The 17,304-nt window shown below is 40.5% G+C and overlaps 1 protein-coding gene across 1 annotated transcript; it reads left to right on the top strand.

The window, feature by feature from the left end:
* Window positions 1–6,620: 6,620 nt before the first annotated feature.
* On the top strand, window positions 6,621–16,972 carry LOC116669241 (leucine-rich repeat-containing protein 37A2-like). Its single transcript, XM_032498244.1, has 7 exons — window positions 6,621–7,109; window positions 9,201–11,086; window positions 11,615–11,731; window positions 14,815–14,861; window positions 16,401–16,455; window positions 16,537–16,679; window positions 16,787–16,972. The coding sequence occupies exons 2-7, from the start codon at window positions 9,239–9,241 to the stop codon at window positions 16,881–16,883; spliced, it is 2,307 nt and encodes a 768-aa protein (XP_032354135.1). The 5' UTR covers window positions 6,621–7,109; window positions 9,201–9,238; the 3' UTR covers window positions 16,884–16,972.
* Window positions 16,973–17,304: the final 332 nt, after the last annotated feature.

Here is a 17,304-nt window from a genome sequence, read left to right as displayed (position 1 = left end):
AAAACTTCTGCAGCCCAATAGTCACCTCATGTCCCTCTGAGGTCAGTCCCCTCCTCCCACCACCAACCCTGGCAACCAGCAATCTGATTGTTGTCCCTATAACTTTGCCTTTTCCAGAATGCCTTGTAAGTTAAGTCATAGGGTATGTGGCCTTTTGTTTTTGGCTTGTTTCACTTAGCCAGTCCCTGGAGATTCATCCATGCTGTTATACCTGTCCATAGTTCATTTCTCTTTATTGCTGAGTAGTGGTCCAGTTGTGTGGATATACAGTTCTTTATGCATTCATCAGGGGGAACATTTGAATTGTTTCTGGTTTTCTGGCTGTTTTGAATAAAGCCGCTAAAACCCCTCATGTATGTGTAAACATACATTCTATGTGAATATATGTTTTCGTTTCTTTGGGACAAAATACCTAAGGGTGGGATTGCTGCATCCTATGCCAAGTGCATGTTTAACTTTTTAAGAAACTGCTAAACTTTTCTACAGTGACTGTACCATTCTGCATTCCCGTTAGCAGTGCATGAGAGTTGCAGTTGCTCCACAGCTTTACCTGATCCTTATATTTCAGGTTTTAAGAAAAATTTTAACCTCTCTATTAGGTATGTATGTATACTTCCATTTGTCTTGGGTAAATACCTGCCAGTAGGGTGGCTGGATCATTCGTACGTGTATGTTTAAATTAAAAAACTATTTTCCATAATTGTCCAGCCATTTTACATGTCTACCAGCAGGGGTATGAGAGTTCCGTTTTCTTCTTCACATTTTTGCCAACAGTTGCTATGATCATTATTTTTAACTTTAGATAGTTTAATAGTTACATAGTGGCATCTCAGTGTAGCATCCCTAACGATTATCATGTCAAACATCTTTTCATATGCTTCTTTTCCATCTATGTATCTTTGAATTTTTTGTCTATATTTTTGATTGAGTTTTGAGTGTTCTTTATATATTCTGGAAACAATCCTTTATTCAATATGTAATTTGTTAAGTATTCTGTGATTGAACTTCATTCTCTCAAGAGTCTTTCACAGGGCTGAAATTCTTAAATTTGATCATGTCATATTTGTCTGGGTTTTTTTAATGGACAATGCTTTTGGTGTTGTGTCTATGAAATCTTGTTTAAGTCAAGGTCATAAAAAATTTCCCATTTTCTTCTGAAAGTTTTATACTTTTAGATTTTATGTAAAGATCTTTGAACCAATTTGATTTCATTTATGTATATGGTTTGGATTTTTTTCTTTTTTTTTTTTTTTTTTTGTGGATCTTCAATTATTCCAGCAAAATTTGTTCAAAAGACTATTCCTTCTCTACTCAACTGCCTTTGAAGCTAAAAGTCATTTGCCCATATCACTCTAGTTTTGGACTTTACATTTTGTTCCTTTGATCTTTTTGTCTATCTTTCCACTACTATCAGAATGTCTTGAAAACGTAGCTTTATAAGTCTTGAAATCAGGTGGTGTTAGTTCTCCAACTTTGCTCTTTTTCATAGTTGTTTCAGTTATTCTAGGAACTTCACATTTCCATGTGAAGTTTAGAATTAGCTTGTCACTTTCTATAGAAAAGCCTACTGGGATTTAGATCTGTAAATCAATTTGGGAAGAGTTGACATCGTAACAATATTGAATCATCTGATCCATGAACACGTTATATCTCTCCATTTACTTACGTCTTCCTTAATTTTTCCCAGCAATATTTTATAATTTTCAGTGTGCAGATGTTCTACATCTTTTGTCAGAGTTTTTCTTAAGTATTTTATACTTTTAATGCTACTGTAAGTAGTGTTTTAAAACTTTAATTTCTGATTATTTGTTGAGAGAAATTAGTTTTTGGTATATTGGTCTTGCACTCTGCAAATTTAGTAAACTCATTTATTAGTTTCACTAGTTTTTTTGTAGATTCCATCAGGTTTTCTACATAATCATGTCATTTGCAAATAAAGTTTTACTTCCTCCTTTCCATTGTGAATTTTATTTATTTATTTGTTTGTTTGTTTGTTTGTTATTTTTCTTGCCCTGTTGCACTGGCTAGACCCTTCAGTGCAGTATCTAATAGAAGTAATGAGGGTGGACATCCTTGCCTGATTGTGGAGAGAAAGCACTTTGTCTTTCCCCATTGAATATGATGTTAGGTTTTTTGTGGAAGGCATTTATCAAGTTGAGGAAGCTTTCTGGCATTCCTAGTTTCCTGCGGCCTGCTTTTTTCTTTAATCAGGAATGGATGTTAGATTTTGTCATATTTTTTCTGTGTCTATTTACATGATCATATGGTTTTTCTTTTTTAGTATTTTAACTTGAATAAATTACATTGATTTTCAAATATTAAACCAAGTTTGCATTGCTGAGATAAACCCTACTTGGTCATGATGTATCATCTTTTTATATATTACTTGATTTGATAGGCTAAAGTTTTGCTAAGAATTTTTACACCTGTGTTTATGAGAAATATTGGTCTGTAGTCTTCTTTTCTTGTAATGTCACTGTCCAGTTTTGATATGTTGAATTTGGCCTTATAAATGATTTGAGAACTATTCCCTCCTCTTCAACATTCTGATAGAGTTTGTGTAAAATTGGTATTAGTTGTTCCTTAAATGTTTGGTAGAATTTACCAGTGAAGCTATGCGGGCTTGAAGCTTTCTTTGTGGGAAGGTTTTAAAGTGCACATCCAATTTCTTTAATGATGCTATTTAAGTTATGTATTCATTCTCGAGTAAACTTTAGTAGTGCACATCTTTCCAGAAATTCATCCATTCCATCTTGAATTTATTGGTATAAAGTATTTCATTATATTCTCATTATCCTTTCAATAGTTGTAGTATTTTTCTGTTTTCCCTTTTATTTCTACTTTGATCTTTATTATTTTCTTTCTTCTCTTACTCTCTGATTAAATTGTCCTTCTTTTTCTAGTTTAAGGTGGAAGCTGAGGAAGCTGAGTATGGCGTTAGCAGTATACCACATGTTGATGTTTTCAGTTTCAGTCGATTCAAAATTGTTTCTAATTTCCCTTTGACTTATTCTTTGACTATAAGGTTACTTTCAAGTGTGTTCTTTAATTTCCAAATATTTGGAGATTTTTCAGATTTGTTAGTTTCTAATTTAATTCCATTGTGGTCAGAGACATACTGAATGACTGAAATCATTTTAAATTTATTAAGACTTGTTTTATAGCCAATAATTTGTTGGAATACACCAGAATATGGTCTGTTTTGGTAAATGTTACGTGTCCACCTGGAGGAAAATGTGTATTCCGCTGATTTGGGTGGAGTGTTCTATAAATGTCAATTTGGTCAAGTAGGTTGATAGTGCTGTTCACGTCTTCTGTATCCTTACTGATTTTCTACCTACCTATTCTATCAATTATTGAGAGAGGAATATTGAAATCCCTAACTATAATGGTAGGTTTTTTGTTTGTTTCTCCTTGCCATTGTCATTCCTCCTCATAGATTTTGAAGTTCTGTAATCAGGCGCATAAATTTTTAGGTTATGCCTTCCTTCTTCATTGATTGACCTTCTCTCATAATGAAATAACCTTCTTTATCCCTAGCAATACTCTTTGTTTTGACACTGACTTTGTCTTAAATATAACCACTCCAGCTTTTTTTACATTAGTGTGATTGGAACAAATTTTTCCATCCTTTAAACCTGTTATTTTTCTATTGAAAATAGTTCTTATACACAGTATATAGTTGGCTTTTGCTTTTTTTTTGTCTAGTGTGACAACTGTTTTAATTAGGATGATTAGAGTATTTATATTCAATGTGTTTATTGATGTGATTACATTCAAATCTTTTATCTTGCTATTTGTTTCCTATTTGTTCCATCTGTGCTTTGTTTCTGTTTTCCTCTTTTTCTTCCTGCTTTTGGATTGAGTACAATTTATTATTTTATTTTATTTCCTTTGTTGGCTAACTAGTTATAGTTCAGGTTTTGTTACTTTAGTGGTTGCTTTATAGTTTATAATTGTACATATTTAATTTATCACAGTTTATCTTCAAGTGATATTATACAATTTCATGGACAATATAGGAACCTCACAGTAGTGTACTTCCATTCTTCCTCTCCTGGCCTTTGTGCTACTGTTTTTGTATAATTTATTTTTACTTATGTTATAAACAGCACACTGTATTGGTTTTTTTTTTTTTCTTTCATTTAATGATCAGTTACATTTTAAAGATATTTAATAAGAAAAATATTATTTATTTACCTGTGTGGTTACCAGTTCCGGTGTTCTTATTCTTTTGTGTAGACCCATATTTCCATCTGCTTAAAAATACTTCCTTTAGTATCTCTTCCAGTGAAAGTCTACTGGTGATTAATTCTTTCCGCTTTTGTATGTCTGAGATAGTCTTTATTTTACTTTTGTTTTTGAAAGATCTGGGTATAGAATTCTAGCTTGGTAATTGTTGGGTACCCCTTTCCCCAGTTGAGTACTTTAAAGGTGTTATTCCACTGAGTTCTGGCTTACATTGTTTCCAACAAAAAAAAATTGGCTGTCACTGTTCCTCTTTGTTCCTCTTTATGTAATGCATAGTTTTTTCCTCCGGCTTCTATTAAGAGTTTCTATTTATTGCTGGCTTTGAGCAATTTGATTATGATTTGTGCCTAGGTTTAGTTTTATCCGTGTTTCTAATGCTTAATGTTCATTGACCTTGGCTTTGTGGATTTATCATGTTTTAGCATTTTGGAAAATTTTTGGCCATTATTCAGTTTTTGTATGTCTCCTTCGTGGACTCTAAGTACACATGTATTAGGCCACTTGAAGTTGTTGCACAGCTCATCAAATGATGCTGTGTTCGTTTTTGTTGATTTGTCTTGTTTCTCTTTGTGTTTCATTTTGGATATTTCCTTAATATTCACTGATCCTTTCTTGTGCAGTGTCTAATCTACCATTAATCCCATCCAGTGTCCTTTTCATTTGAACACATTGTTTTTAACCTCTGGAAGCTCAATTTGGGTCTATTTTATTTCTTCCATGCCTATACTTCACATTTTCAGTCTTTAATCTGGGTTTTTAACATCTGCCAGTAGTTATAATACCTATTAAAATGTCCTGTTCTGCTGAAACTAACATCTGTATAGATTTTGGGTTAGTTTTGATTGATGGCTGCTTCTCCTCAATATGGTACATATTTTCCTCCTCCTTTGCATGCTTGGTAATTTTTCATTTGATTCCAGACATTGTGAATTTTAGTTTATGGTGTTCTACATATTTTTATATTCCTATAAATATGCTTGAGCTTTGTTTTGGGTGAAGTCAGTTTTATCCTTTTGGATTAGGTATGACCAGAAGTAGCCTCTAGCCTAGAGCTTATCATTCACAACTACTGAGAGAAGGCTTTTCTGAGCATCTGGCCTGTAGGGATGGGTACTATTCCCAACACTGTGTCACATCCAGTTATCCTCATCATTAATCCTTTCATGTGGTTCTTTTCCTGGCCTCAAGTAACTCCTCACACACATGCACTGACCAGTACTTTGTTGAATACTCAAGAGATCCCTCTGCGTATCTCCAGAGTTCTTTGCCTGTGCACCTCTTTTCTCTCTAGTGCTGTGCTTTGTGAACTCTAGTCACCTTGATTTTCCTGGACTCTTCCAGTTCCTCAGTCAGGGAGTCCTCCAGTTTCTGCCTGAGTCTCTTCTCCCTGTACCATGACCTGGAAACTCTCTGAACGATGTAAACTAGGGGAGTCATAGGGACCACTTCATTTTTATTTCCCATCTCTTGGGGATGAGTGAACGTTATGGCAAGTGGTCCAATTTCTTGAAAACTGTTTCATATATTTAGTCTGCCCCCCCCAATGTTTCAGATAGGAGATGAAATATTTCCCTGTTACTTCATCTGGGCCAGAAGTGAATAACATTCTTAAGTCTGTTTAGTTTAGATACAGGGTCCAATCGAAGATTAGGCATTTCATGTCACGTCTTTGTTTCCTTTAACCTAGAATATTTCTCTACTGATTTTTTGTCATTGCTGTTGGTCTTCTATGACATTGGCATTTTTGCAGAGCCTAGGCCAGTTTTGTATAAAATTTGTCTGAATCTTAATTTGTCTGTGTCTTAATTAGATTCAAAGTAAGCATTCTGAGGAAGAATAGATATCCTGGCGATATATCCTTCCTAGTTCATCACTTCAGGTTGCCTGATGCTAAGTTTGACCACTTGATTAAAGTGGTATCTCCGTATCTCTCCATTGTAAAGTTATCTTTTCCCTTGGTAATTAGTAAATATTCTATGGGGTGATAGTTTGGAGTCAGTGAAGATCCTACTTTCAAACACTGTTCACCCAAGTGTGCATCAATGATAATTTCGTTCTGAATTGAGTGTCACACTGTAGTTGCAAAATGGCACTTCCCTAACTCTCTCTGTCCTTCTACATTATTCGCTGGCATTCTTCTGTAAAGAAGTGCTCCCCCGACTTTGAGTATTACTATGATCTCATATGCTCTTCTTTAATATAAGTGTTTTACCTCATTGTTTTTCTCTTGAATGTTTAGGTTATCCAGAGTTGGCGAATGTGATCTGTTATGATTTAACCACAGTGTTTTTTTTAATCCCCAGAGTAATTTCTAATATATTTCCTACTCACAACTAGGAATTGAGAAAGGGACTCCAGAAGTTGGGGACTTACTCAGACTCTTCTTAGAAGTCTGCCCTCTTCCTATGCACTCTCAACCCAAAGTGAGACTTTAGGGTTGGGAGGAGATACTTCTGAATTAAACTACAGATCAGTGTCACCCAGTTCTAATCCCTGTCACCTTTTTTCTAGGCACACCGACACCCACTGCCATCCTTACCCTTCTGTTGGGCACTTCTGTGCTCCTCTGTATTTATTTACAACACTTAAGAGCAGCAATTGGCCAACTGGCCCCTGTCCAATTCTCCAGGCCATGTGCCCTAAGAACTCCTTTCTTCACTGCCCTGTGGTGGCCTTGGCCTGCCTCCCTACTCAAGTCACTCCTTTACCACTAATTTAATTCTCTGTTTCCATTTATAGGATCTTACCTAGCCATAGGACCTGCTGCCTCTGCCAATTTAAAACTACTATTGAAGTTGTCTGCAAGACAGTCAAGCTGCACTGTGACAGTGACTGCCTGGCAAGCACCACACGTTGTGGTGAGTCTGAATTGCCTGATAAGAAATTTTTAAATTTTTATTTTTTTAATTTCTATCTTTAATCGGTGATGGTAAAATGTTTAAACAAATGATGTAACAGAATTATTTTTATTCATTCATTCAGAGTTTCAATTCCCTACATTTCTAAGACCCCCTCCTTTGCTAAAAGTCAGATTCTCAGTTACATTATGAAACTCATAATACCTCAGTTACATTGTTAGCTTAGTAATGTCACCGATCCACATACATAGAGGAACAAGAGAAAGGCATGGAAGCGGGAAGGGAATTAACATTCATGACCACACATTGTATACTGTGCTCTCTGCTTGATGCCTTACCCCCAAATGAGAACTTTTTCATACAGTGCATCACAGTTTGTAAACTGATTTAATATCCATTAGGTCTCAAGTACGCTTTGTCTTTGGGGCAAGTGTAAATACCTTTTTGTTTATTTTATTTTTGCAGTTTTATAAGAGAATACAAGTGGTGGTGTTTTATGTTTTATTTGGAGCCTGAGAGTTTCTGGATCCATAACCAGAAGCTGCTACCTAGCCCTTCCAGTGGATGGGATGGCTCTTTTATTCTTAGACTGTCCAGCTCTGAACTTGCTCTGAATCTCAAGCATTTCTATCCACAAAACACTAAGATGCTTTCAAAGATTTTTGTATACATTAGATTTACTGGCACTTAACTTGATGACTTCCCAAATGTGCTTTCATGCCCAGACAGCTTGAATACTGGTCCCTATCAATGAGCTGGAGCACATTATAAATAACAGCATTTTGCTACTGACATAAAAACGTTCCTCATTTTCCAAACTTTTTTTTTTTTTTTTTTTACTGATTACTCCCTTGTCCCCCTGAAGTAGGCAGAACAGGCATTTTAAATCTCCTTTTACGGTGAGCAAAAGCAAGATCAGAGGTGTTAGGTGCTGTGGCCTAGTGCCTAGATCTTCTGTCCCTGGTTTCGGGCTGTCTGTGACCTCTTGTTCCTCCTTTCTCTTGAACCTTCACCTCTTCCTCTGACCCTCACCTCCTCCTCTGACCCTAACCACCACCACCAAAAATACTTTTAATCCTTCTGGAAGAGAGACCCAGCTGCACAGGGGTACACATGACCTTCAGAAAGATATAACCTTTTTTTTTAATTTAAAAAAAAAGTTTTGTTTATTTTTAGAGGGGAAGTAATTAAGCTCCTTTATTTATTTTTAATGGAGGTGCTGGTGTTTGAACCCAGGACCTCATGTATGGTAAGCAGGCACTCTACCCCTGAGCTATCCCCTCCACCCCAAGTCAGAAGCTCTTGATGGGTCCCCAGGTAAAGCTGGGAATACTAGGAGTGAAATGAAATGAAAGCAAAGTAGGCATGTGACAACAGTTGCTTTTTCCCATCTGCGTTTTAGGACTTCAATTATTATTCCACTGATCTGTTGAACATTCCACATTTGCATATAGCCTGGCAAATCTCTTAACCTGCACCCCTGCCCACATGTTAGCAGAGAGCCGGGGTGGACATGGTGTTTCTCTCTGTATAGAGCCTCCTGTCATGGGGGCTGGGATATATGGGAGCAGGAACCAAGGAGTGGAATTGGGGGTAAGTGGAAAAGGTCACATCCAGATGAGGACCTGTTAGCAGCGGGTGTTGTCGTGATCACCTGTGATGGGAGCAGGACACGAGCACACTGAGGAGGCGGAGAGCGGAAGCCTCGCACTCTTCTGCGTCTGAGGCAGGACGGGGCAGGGTGTATGGAAGTGAGGAGTTACAGTGGGTCTGCAGAGCATCCTGCTGAGTGGGGAACAGCTGTCCTCCCAGCCTTGACTTCTCTTGAGTACCGGGCAGTTGGCCCCTGGAAACCAGTGGAATAATCCTAAACACTGTCACTCTATTTCACACCATGGAATTTTCTGAGTAGATAGCCACTTTTTCAAAATATATCTTTTTCACTTTCTGTTGTGAGGTTTCTTTTCCCCTCTCTAAGTGGCACCCAGACGTCTGCTGATTTCTAATTTATTTGACTGGGATATGTGGCTGTGGACTGGCAAAAAGCTGTCCATCAGCCTTCAGTTATCAAAAAAACTTCTTTTTTGACAGGTGAAGAAGCAGCTGTAGGGAACATAGAAGGATCGCTCATGAAGGTGTTACAAGCCCGGAAAAATAATACCAGCACCGAGCTGATTATTGAGCCAGAGAAGGCGTCCTCGGACGAACATGGTGTCAGCTTCTCAGCCTTCGTCGATAAACAGCTAGACTTTAATGACGAAATTGATGTTATTAGTGCAGTAAATTATGTACTGCCTTATTTCTCGGAAGGAAATCTAGAAGACTTAGAGACAGCGTTTTTACCATTCATAAAACTTCTCTTTTCCCATCTACAAGATGGAGATAAGTCCCTGGGTTATTTGGAAAAAAACACAAGGAACCGTTTTGTTCAACCTGAATCCAACAACTTACCTTATAAAAATAAACTGCAGAGATTCTATCATCTGAAAAAATGGTCAGATTCAGAAATGCAAAAAAAAATCGATGAGGTTGAAAAGAAGGAAAAAGCTGCCAGGCTTGTACGTGCCGACCCTTTGGGTCACAAATTACGACAGGCCTTTCAAGAGCAACTGGACACTGCCCAACCACAGGAAAACAGCCCGGCAAAGACTGAAAGTGTAGGGAAAAGGCTGCGGGGAGTGGACTGGGTCCTCAGGGGCCCAAATGGCATCATCAAAAAACGTGTCAAAAAACTGATGCGTAGGAGGAAACAGAATTCCCAGCCAGCTGTGGAGAATACTGCCAAGGATGAAAAGCAGTTGGACACTGCCCAACCACAGGAAAACAGCCCGGCAAAGACTGAGGGTATAGGGGAAAGGCTGCAGGGAGTGGACTGGGTCCTCAAGGACCCAGATGTCGTCGTCAAAGAAAGTGTCGATGAACTGATGCATTGGAGGAAACAGGATGCCCAGCCAGCTCTGGAGAACACTGCCAAGGAAGAGGCACTCAGAAGGCAGTCCCCAGGAGCAGGGGGGCAGCTTCAGATGATGTGGAGGCCCCGGAAGTTAGTGGGAAGCTCGTTCAACACAAAACCCTCACTTATAAATGAAGACAAAGCAGCAGTCTCTTCTTCCCTGCCCCCTGCCCCCACCCCTCCTAAATCTGAGGTTAGACAGGAATCAAAAGACTTATCCTATAGTATTTTAGAAGACGCAGAAAGTATAGTTAGAAATATGGAAGCTTCTAAACCAACCTCACGTCCCAGAAAAAGACGCCTGTTCCTTGGTAGTCGCTCTCGTGCGATGCACAGCTTATTCCAGGCCAAAAGGAATCGAACTTTGAAAAGGAAAGAGCTCCTCAGGAGTATATCTGCAGGCAGGCCTCCCTCTGCAGTGAGGAGCCTCATAAATTCTCCTTCAGGAGAAGCTATTTCTTCTTCAGCAGAACTAAATTCTCATGAAAACCCACCAGAGTTATTTTCTTCTTCAGACCCTCTTGCAGGAAAGGCGACTGTGCTGGAAGGAGCTCTCTCTGAAGTCGCTGCCAGTACGGATGTTCCCAGCACATATTCTGTTACTACAGGCAACTTTGTGCCAACTGTTGAACACACGGACGAAACACAAAGGGAATACCACAACGTGGGCACTGAATTACCCTCTAAACCCACCGGCTTCACTTCCCCAGGGCTTCCATCCTTGGGTGATCAGTTTGAACTCCAGGTAAACCAGCAGCTACGGTCCATCGTACCAAATGGTTACATGAGAGGCCTCATTTCTCATTTGATCCGAACTCTCAAAATGGACTGCTCTGAGACGCACGTGAAGCTGTCCTGTGCCAAGTTTTTCACCAGAACAGGCCTTCTGATAAAGCTGCTCAGTGAGCAGCGAAAAGTAAAATTGTCCCCGGCCGAGGGGGATACTGACCTGTGGAAAACTGAGAACTACATCAGTGAGAGCGCAGAAGGCCAGAGTGGACAGACAGGGCAGGAGCCACATGAGGTGAGGGCAATGCCTGACACATGGGGACCTGGACTTCTACTCAGTGTAGGACGTGCCATTAAAGTGCCAAAGCTGGGAGACTAGGGGCCCCTGGTCTGCATCTTATCCACGAAACTGGCTAAGACAGCGATCTCCCACTGTGCTCATTTAGAGAATGGTGCCGCTATTCCTAGGGGAGCCTCAACACACAAGATGCATTGTAAGAGAAAATGCTGATAAGATTAGTAACACATGAGATCTGGTAGGTTCTTTAAGAACCTATAAGCTACTCGAAAGGATGGGGTTCAGAGTAGTTTAAGAACAGTCTGCTAAGGGGGAGGGTATAGCTCACGTGGTAGGGCACATGCTTAGCGTGCACGAGGTCCTGGGTCCAGTCCCCAGCACTTCCTCTAAAACACAAATAAACCTAATTACCTCCCACCCACCCCCCAAAAAAGAAGAGTGAGCTAGTGTTTAAGTAGGTTTTAGAATAGTTAGAGTTCATCTTTTCTCTTTGTTTTTCAAAGAAATTATTCTTTATTATTTCAGCTCACAGAGGAAGTTCCAGGATCCGACTATAAGAGCAAAGTCATGTGGGCAGTTTTAATATCTGTGGCAGTAACTGCAGTAGTGGCGGTCTTGGTTATAAGTTTCTGCCTTTTTGAGGTAAGGACAGTTGAGATTCAGAACCCTCAAACTGAAAATCACAGCTACCTTTCCACCTGCTACTACTCCACAGTCCTCTTCAGTCACAAGGGCTGAGATGGGTTTGGTCTTTTATGGAAAAGTATACGCCCGGGATTCTTAAAGGAGCTCCAGTCCCAGGGGGTCTCTGTGGAACTGAACCCAAGGTAACAAGCCATTAGAGTATTTTGAAAAGTCAAGTTTATAAGGAGGCCAGAGTTGACATGGTAGTAAAATTTCTTCAACTCAGAACACTGCACCTCACCAGTCACTGTCGTCCCTTCACTGCTTTCTGTCCTTGTTAGGTGAAATGATGAGATACATCATTTCCACCCTCCTGGAGCCATCAGTCACCCTGGGAGGGCTGAAAGGACATGGCTAAGAGATAAAAGTGTGATCTTGTCCATCCATTGGGTTTACTTACCAGCTTTCTTCTCCAGTGTGTAAGACATTTTGTAGGTAGGTTCCATCAAAACACTGTGAATAAAATCCTGCCTCAGGCTCCTGTGAAGTGTGCCCTGTTTGTTGTAGTTTTGTTCTCACCCTGTAGTCTTCCAGCTGTGCCTCAGTGTGCCATGGAGGCCTGTCTCTGCAGGAGGATGTTCTTTGCTTGTGTAGACACAGAAGCCCTGTCTGTAGAACAGATGTATTTGTCACTGATGAGTAATAATTTGGCATTCTGATTTCTGATCAATCCTGTGATAGTGATAAAGTGAGACTGCCTCGATGGGAAGATTTGAGATCCCTCTTGGTGAAGGCAGAGTCTGATTTCTGAGCCTACAAATGTGCAGGGTAGCGTGGGGTCAGCATGCTAGTCATTTGTCATTAGCCATTTCCCAGACTGTGCCCCCTGCATCTGCCGGTGGCATATGGCCTTGTGCTTTTGTAGAATTTCTATAAACTCCTCTTTTATTGCTTTAATTGCTATGTAGTTTAACCTTGCACTTGTATCTATTTATTTCATTTCATTATTTCCTCTCCCCACTTAGATAAGTTTTTTCAGGACAGAGACCATGTAGTGTTTTTCGTAAAGCTGACAATAATGATGTTCAGTGGAAGAGAGATGAGGCATTATGTCAATTCCACAATGAGGAGTAATGCAACATAATATTTATTTGAAGTAGCTAGACAGCCCAGCAATCGACAGACCCACGTGTCCTTTAGACTTTTGAAATGTCATATTTAACATTCTAATCAGTGGAAGAAAATGAATACATGGTAGTAGAACAGCTCCCTATTTGGTGGAAAGATAACAGCAGGTCCCCATTTTTCACCTTAAACATATCTCCATAAACATGAAAGAAAAGAACTCATGAAAGTATTAGAAGAAAATAGAAGCAATATGTTTATAATCGTGTGGTGGAAAAGAGCTTTCAGACCCTGATGCCACAGGCAGAAAGCTTTGGCAGATTTGACCACCTTGTCTGTGGCACCAAATTAGCACCGACCTATGCCAAGCACTGGACAAAGTGTCTTCCGTGTATTGTCTGGCTTAATCCCCACAGTCCTGTGAGGACGGCAGTGTCATCCTGTTTCATAGATGTAGGACATCGACTTAAGGCCCCAGTGACAAAACCAAAAGCAGAAGCCAGTTTCACCTGACTGTAAAGCCTGAGCTCCTTACTCCACTCTTCTGTCTCATCCCCTTAGAGACAAAAACTTTGGGAAGTCTTTGAAACACTGAAAATCAATGAAAGCCCATATTTATTTATTGTAAAGAGTTTTAGAAGTGAACAAGAAGACAGACAATCCAGGGGAGGAGAGGGCAAAGGCTCGGAAGAGCAGCCATCTGTTGACCGTCTGTCCCCGTATCAGCCCGTCCTCATGGCTAGCAGGTTTTGTCAGCCAGGCCTTTGTCACCTCATGGCATAAAAATAGTCTCTGATACTCTCTTCTAGTACTTTCATAATCTGTCTAGAATTTGTTTTGTTTTTTAGTGTAGTTGAGGTAGGGGATCTAACTTTTTCCCCCTGTATGAACATCGAATTGTTTCAAAATTTTCTACTGAATGGTCCATTCTTCACCAATCTAAAAATACTATCTTGACTATAACTCAATAAAAAAAGTTTTAAAAAGTAATAATAAAAATACTGTGCTTATCTCGACTCTGTTGTATTGATGCAGTTATCTTTTCCTAGTACCGGTAGCACACTGAATAATTCCAGTTGCTCTGGAACATATTGTATAAATGGTAGGGTAAGCTCCTGCTGTTTGATCGTCTTTTTCATACATTTCATGAATATTCATTCACATTTTCTCTCCCAAATGTCAACTAGCCAGGTTTTGTTGAAGATTTATCTTGGATTTAAATTGGACTGCATTGAATCTGTAGGTCAATTTGAGAATTGATATCTTTACAACATTCTGGGAAGATGGTATCTCATGCCATGTATACAGCTTTCACTTTAATGTCCTTCAGAAGAGTTTTAATATTCATCACATATGTCTTATACATTCTCAGTTAAGTTTATCCCTAGGTACTTTATGCGGTTTTTTTGATATTGTAAATGGGATATTTCTTCTATTTCTTAGTCTTCTGTGTTATATAGGAAAGTCTTTGAAGTTTATATGTTGATCTCTTGATTCTGTATGTAGCCATCTTCCTGAATTCTCATATTGCTTCCAACCTAAAGCTTGTCTATCATTTCATGTGCAAATGTGCTTGTCTCTTCCTTTCCAGTGTTTTTCTTACCGCAGTGATGAGGACCTCCTCAACAGTGACCAGTAGTGGCCATATGATAGGCATCTGACTCTTGTTCTTGTCTTTAAAACGATGCTGAGGTTCCTGGTAGATACTTTTGTTTTCCTACTTCTAAGAGTTTGTATTGGGCATTATCTGTTGAACGTTACCTAAAACAATCAATAAAACGTATTGCCAGCTGTGTGCATGATCCTAAGTTAGGCACTGTGAAAGAGGCAAAGGATTATTAAACAAGAGAACATTCCTTCCACAAAAAAAGCCTTCGTCTCACTGGGTAGATAAGACTGAAAATGAAAAGAAATGAATAAAGATTCTAAGATAGTCATTGTGATGAATAATTCTGATCATGTTTCTTCCAAAACAGATTTGTTCACGCAGAAAAGCAGCAAAAGATCAGAAAAAAAGCGTAAGGTAAATATTACTCTGGTAACTTTTTTAAAAGCTTTTATTTTTTGTTTGTTTTACTTTTGTGGGGGAGGTAATTAGGTTTCTTTATCTTTAGTGGAGGTACCAAGGATTGAACCCAGGGCCTCGTGCATGCTGAGCAGCTCACTCTACCACTGAGCTGTACCCTCCCCCTAGTCTGGTAATTTTTGAAGTAGGATTTTAGAACTAGAGGAGAACTTAGACCTCATCTATTTCAATCTCTTCATTTTATAGTGAGGAAAGCACAAAGGCAGTAAGAATGTTATTTATCATAATGCTTTAGCCGAATTTATTTACCAGCAAAACTAGCTCCCCAGCCAAGCTGAGCTGGAATGGGACCGGCCCAGATGCCCTCTGCTTTTCCTAGTCCTTTAAGGGAAAAAGGGGGAGGGAGAGAGGTTTGGGTTTTTCACCCCGTTTCTGCGGTGGTGGCCATCAGGCTGGGCTGGGCCAGTGGCCTTCTTGGAGGTTCTGGGGTAGGAAAGGCCACATGGCTCTAGGTTTTGAGGACCAGCCTCACTCAAAGTTGTTGGAAGGGAGAATATATGAGTCTCCTTAGAAGTGGCAGGGAAACTTCCCTTGTCCTCCTGCTGGTTTTCAGACGCCCACAGTCTATTCCCTTTTATCCAAACCTCATGAATTTAACTGGGAGAAACTTTAGCAGCAGTTTGTTTCTTCCGTTTATATTAAGAAAGTGGAGAAAGAGAAAGGAAAAGGTCCTGCCCCCATGGCCATACTGCTAGTGAGTATCAAAAAGATGCTTCCCTTCCACTGAGGCCTTCATTGATCACACTGTGCTTGGGCTGTGAGCTACATGTTATGTCACAAATCAGCACCACATACTATATGGACACAAGGAGTTTCTAAAACAAACTTATTATGCACTCAGATGTTTTCCTATTCTATGTATATTCAAAAAAGAATATTTTGTGTTTTAGTGCTAGTCGTGGTCTTTAAACTGATTTCACAATTCACTTAGCATCAGAGACAGCCTGCGGTGTGAAAGTCAGTGAGTCAGATAGCTCTGCTACTTGGACTCAGGTTTCCTTGGTGTGATCCAGTTTACAGGACAAAGCCACTAGGAAAATAGGGACTCCCTCCCCCTCAGCCCCAGCACGTGCTGCGTGTGACTGCGTCTGCAGAGGGCTGGGGTGAACACTTCCAGAGTCATGTTCTTCTGCCTCGCACGGCTGTGCAGGGTCTTCCCTGCACGAGGGCACTTGGCAGGGCCAAGCAGGGGAGTGGGGCTAGAAAGTCTGCCTGAACTCCGTGCTCAGCCACATGCAGAGGCCTGTCCGGGGACACTGGGGGGCCATCTCAAACGGGCATGGAGAGCTTCTGGGAGCCCGGTGTGCATGGAAATAATTCCATAATTATTAAATATCAGGGTCCAGGTGTGTGGTGCCTTTGCTGGTGGTGAGTGTTTACTGAGGTGCCCACTTAGTCCCAGTAAGACCAGACAGGCACACTGTGTGAGACGTAGAAAGTGGCGTGCATCACTAATTGTGTGTGTTTTCTTCCAAGGGGCTTCTTTCGGTTTTTGCTGCGTAGAAAATGCTCAGAACAAAGTGAGAGCCAGGTAAATCTGAGGAGGATAAAGTACTGTTGCCAGAGAAAGCAGGGGAGATGCAGAATGAACGTTCCCCTTTTTCCGTTCTAGGAGGGCTTCTTCCAGAGAATGCGGCCGCTCTGGCTCAGGGACATGTACAGACCTCTCAGTGCCACACGCAAAAAAAATATGGCGCAGAAGCTACATGATGGGGAGTCTTCTGACGAGGAAGAGATTTTCAGTAAGGATGCGAGGTAAATGATTGGTGACAACTTAAAGTTCTCATCCAAATGAGGAAAGAATGAAAAATTTAATTGTTCCTTTCAAGACTAAAGGCCTCGGCATTTTTCTTCTTCCCCAGGGCACCCACGGATGACGTAGCTGACGTGGTCCTGACCAGCGAGCCGGACGAGCCGGATGAGGAGAGCGAGACGGTACTGGGGAGCAACGCGGTGTGAGCGCCGTCCCGCCTCGGGCCGCCTGTGCATTTTATTTTCTAATATTATCTTTTCAGAAAGATTGCTTATAAAATACTCCTTTTTCTCCAGTGAAGATGTACAAATTCCAACCAATTCTAGCCACGTGGTGAGGACTTAAAATGTAAATAGTTGAATATTTATAAGCAAAGAACAAGGGCCACAGGCAGGAGAAAGCAGGGCTGAGGCTTGAATCCCTCACAGTAGGCAGTGCTTCCGTGAGGGGTGACGTGGGCACAGGAGGATGACTAGAAGGATGAAGAAGGGCTTCTCTCCCTCGTTTCCCCAGTATAGTCAGTCCCTGGGAACCGGGAAGCGTGTCGTGCGCCGGGGGCAGGATCGTGCAGTCACGGCACAGCCGCCGCTGGCTTCCCCCCTGCTCCGGGCCGGCGGCGGCTACTCA

The sequence above is a fragment of the Camelus ferus genome, chromosome 16, assembly GCF_009834535.1.
Source record: "Camelus ferus isolate YT-003-E chromosome 16, BCGSAC_Cfer_1.0, whole genome shotgun sequence".
Lineage (NCBI taxonomy): Eukaryota > Metazoa > Chordata > Mammalia > Artiodactyla > Camelidae > Camelus > Camelus ferus.
Note: the sequence above shows the minus strand (reverse complement) of the source record. Positions and strands in the feature narration are given on the sequence as shown.

Coding starts and splice junctions, on each gene's coding strand:
- LOC116669241 (XM_032498244.1), top strand. CDS start 9,239: ATGAAGGTGTTACAAGCCCGGAAAAATAATACCAGCACCGAGCTGATT. Junction 11,087..11,614: donor CAGGGCAGGAGCCACATGAG/GTGAGGGCAATG, acceptor TTATTATTTCAG/CTCACAGAGGAAGTTCCAGG. Junction 16,456..16,536: donor CAGAACAAAGTGAGAGCCAG/GTAAATCTGAGG, acceptor TTTCCGTTCTAG/GAGGGCTTCTTCCAGAGAAT.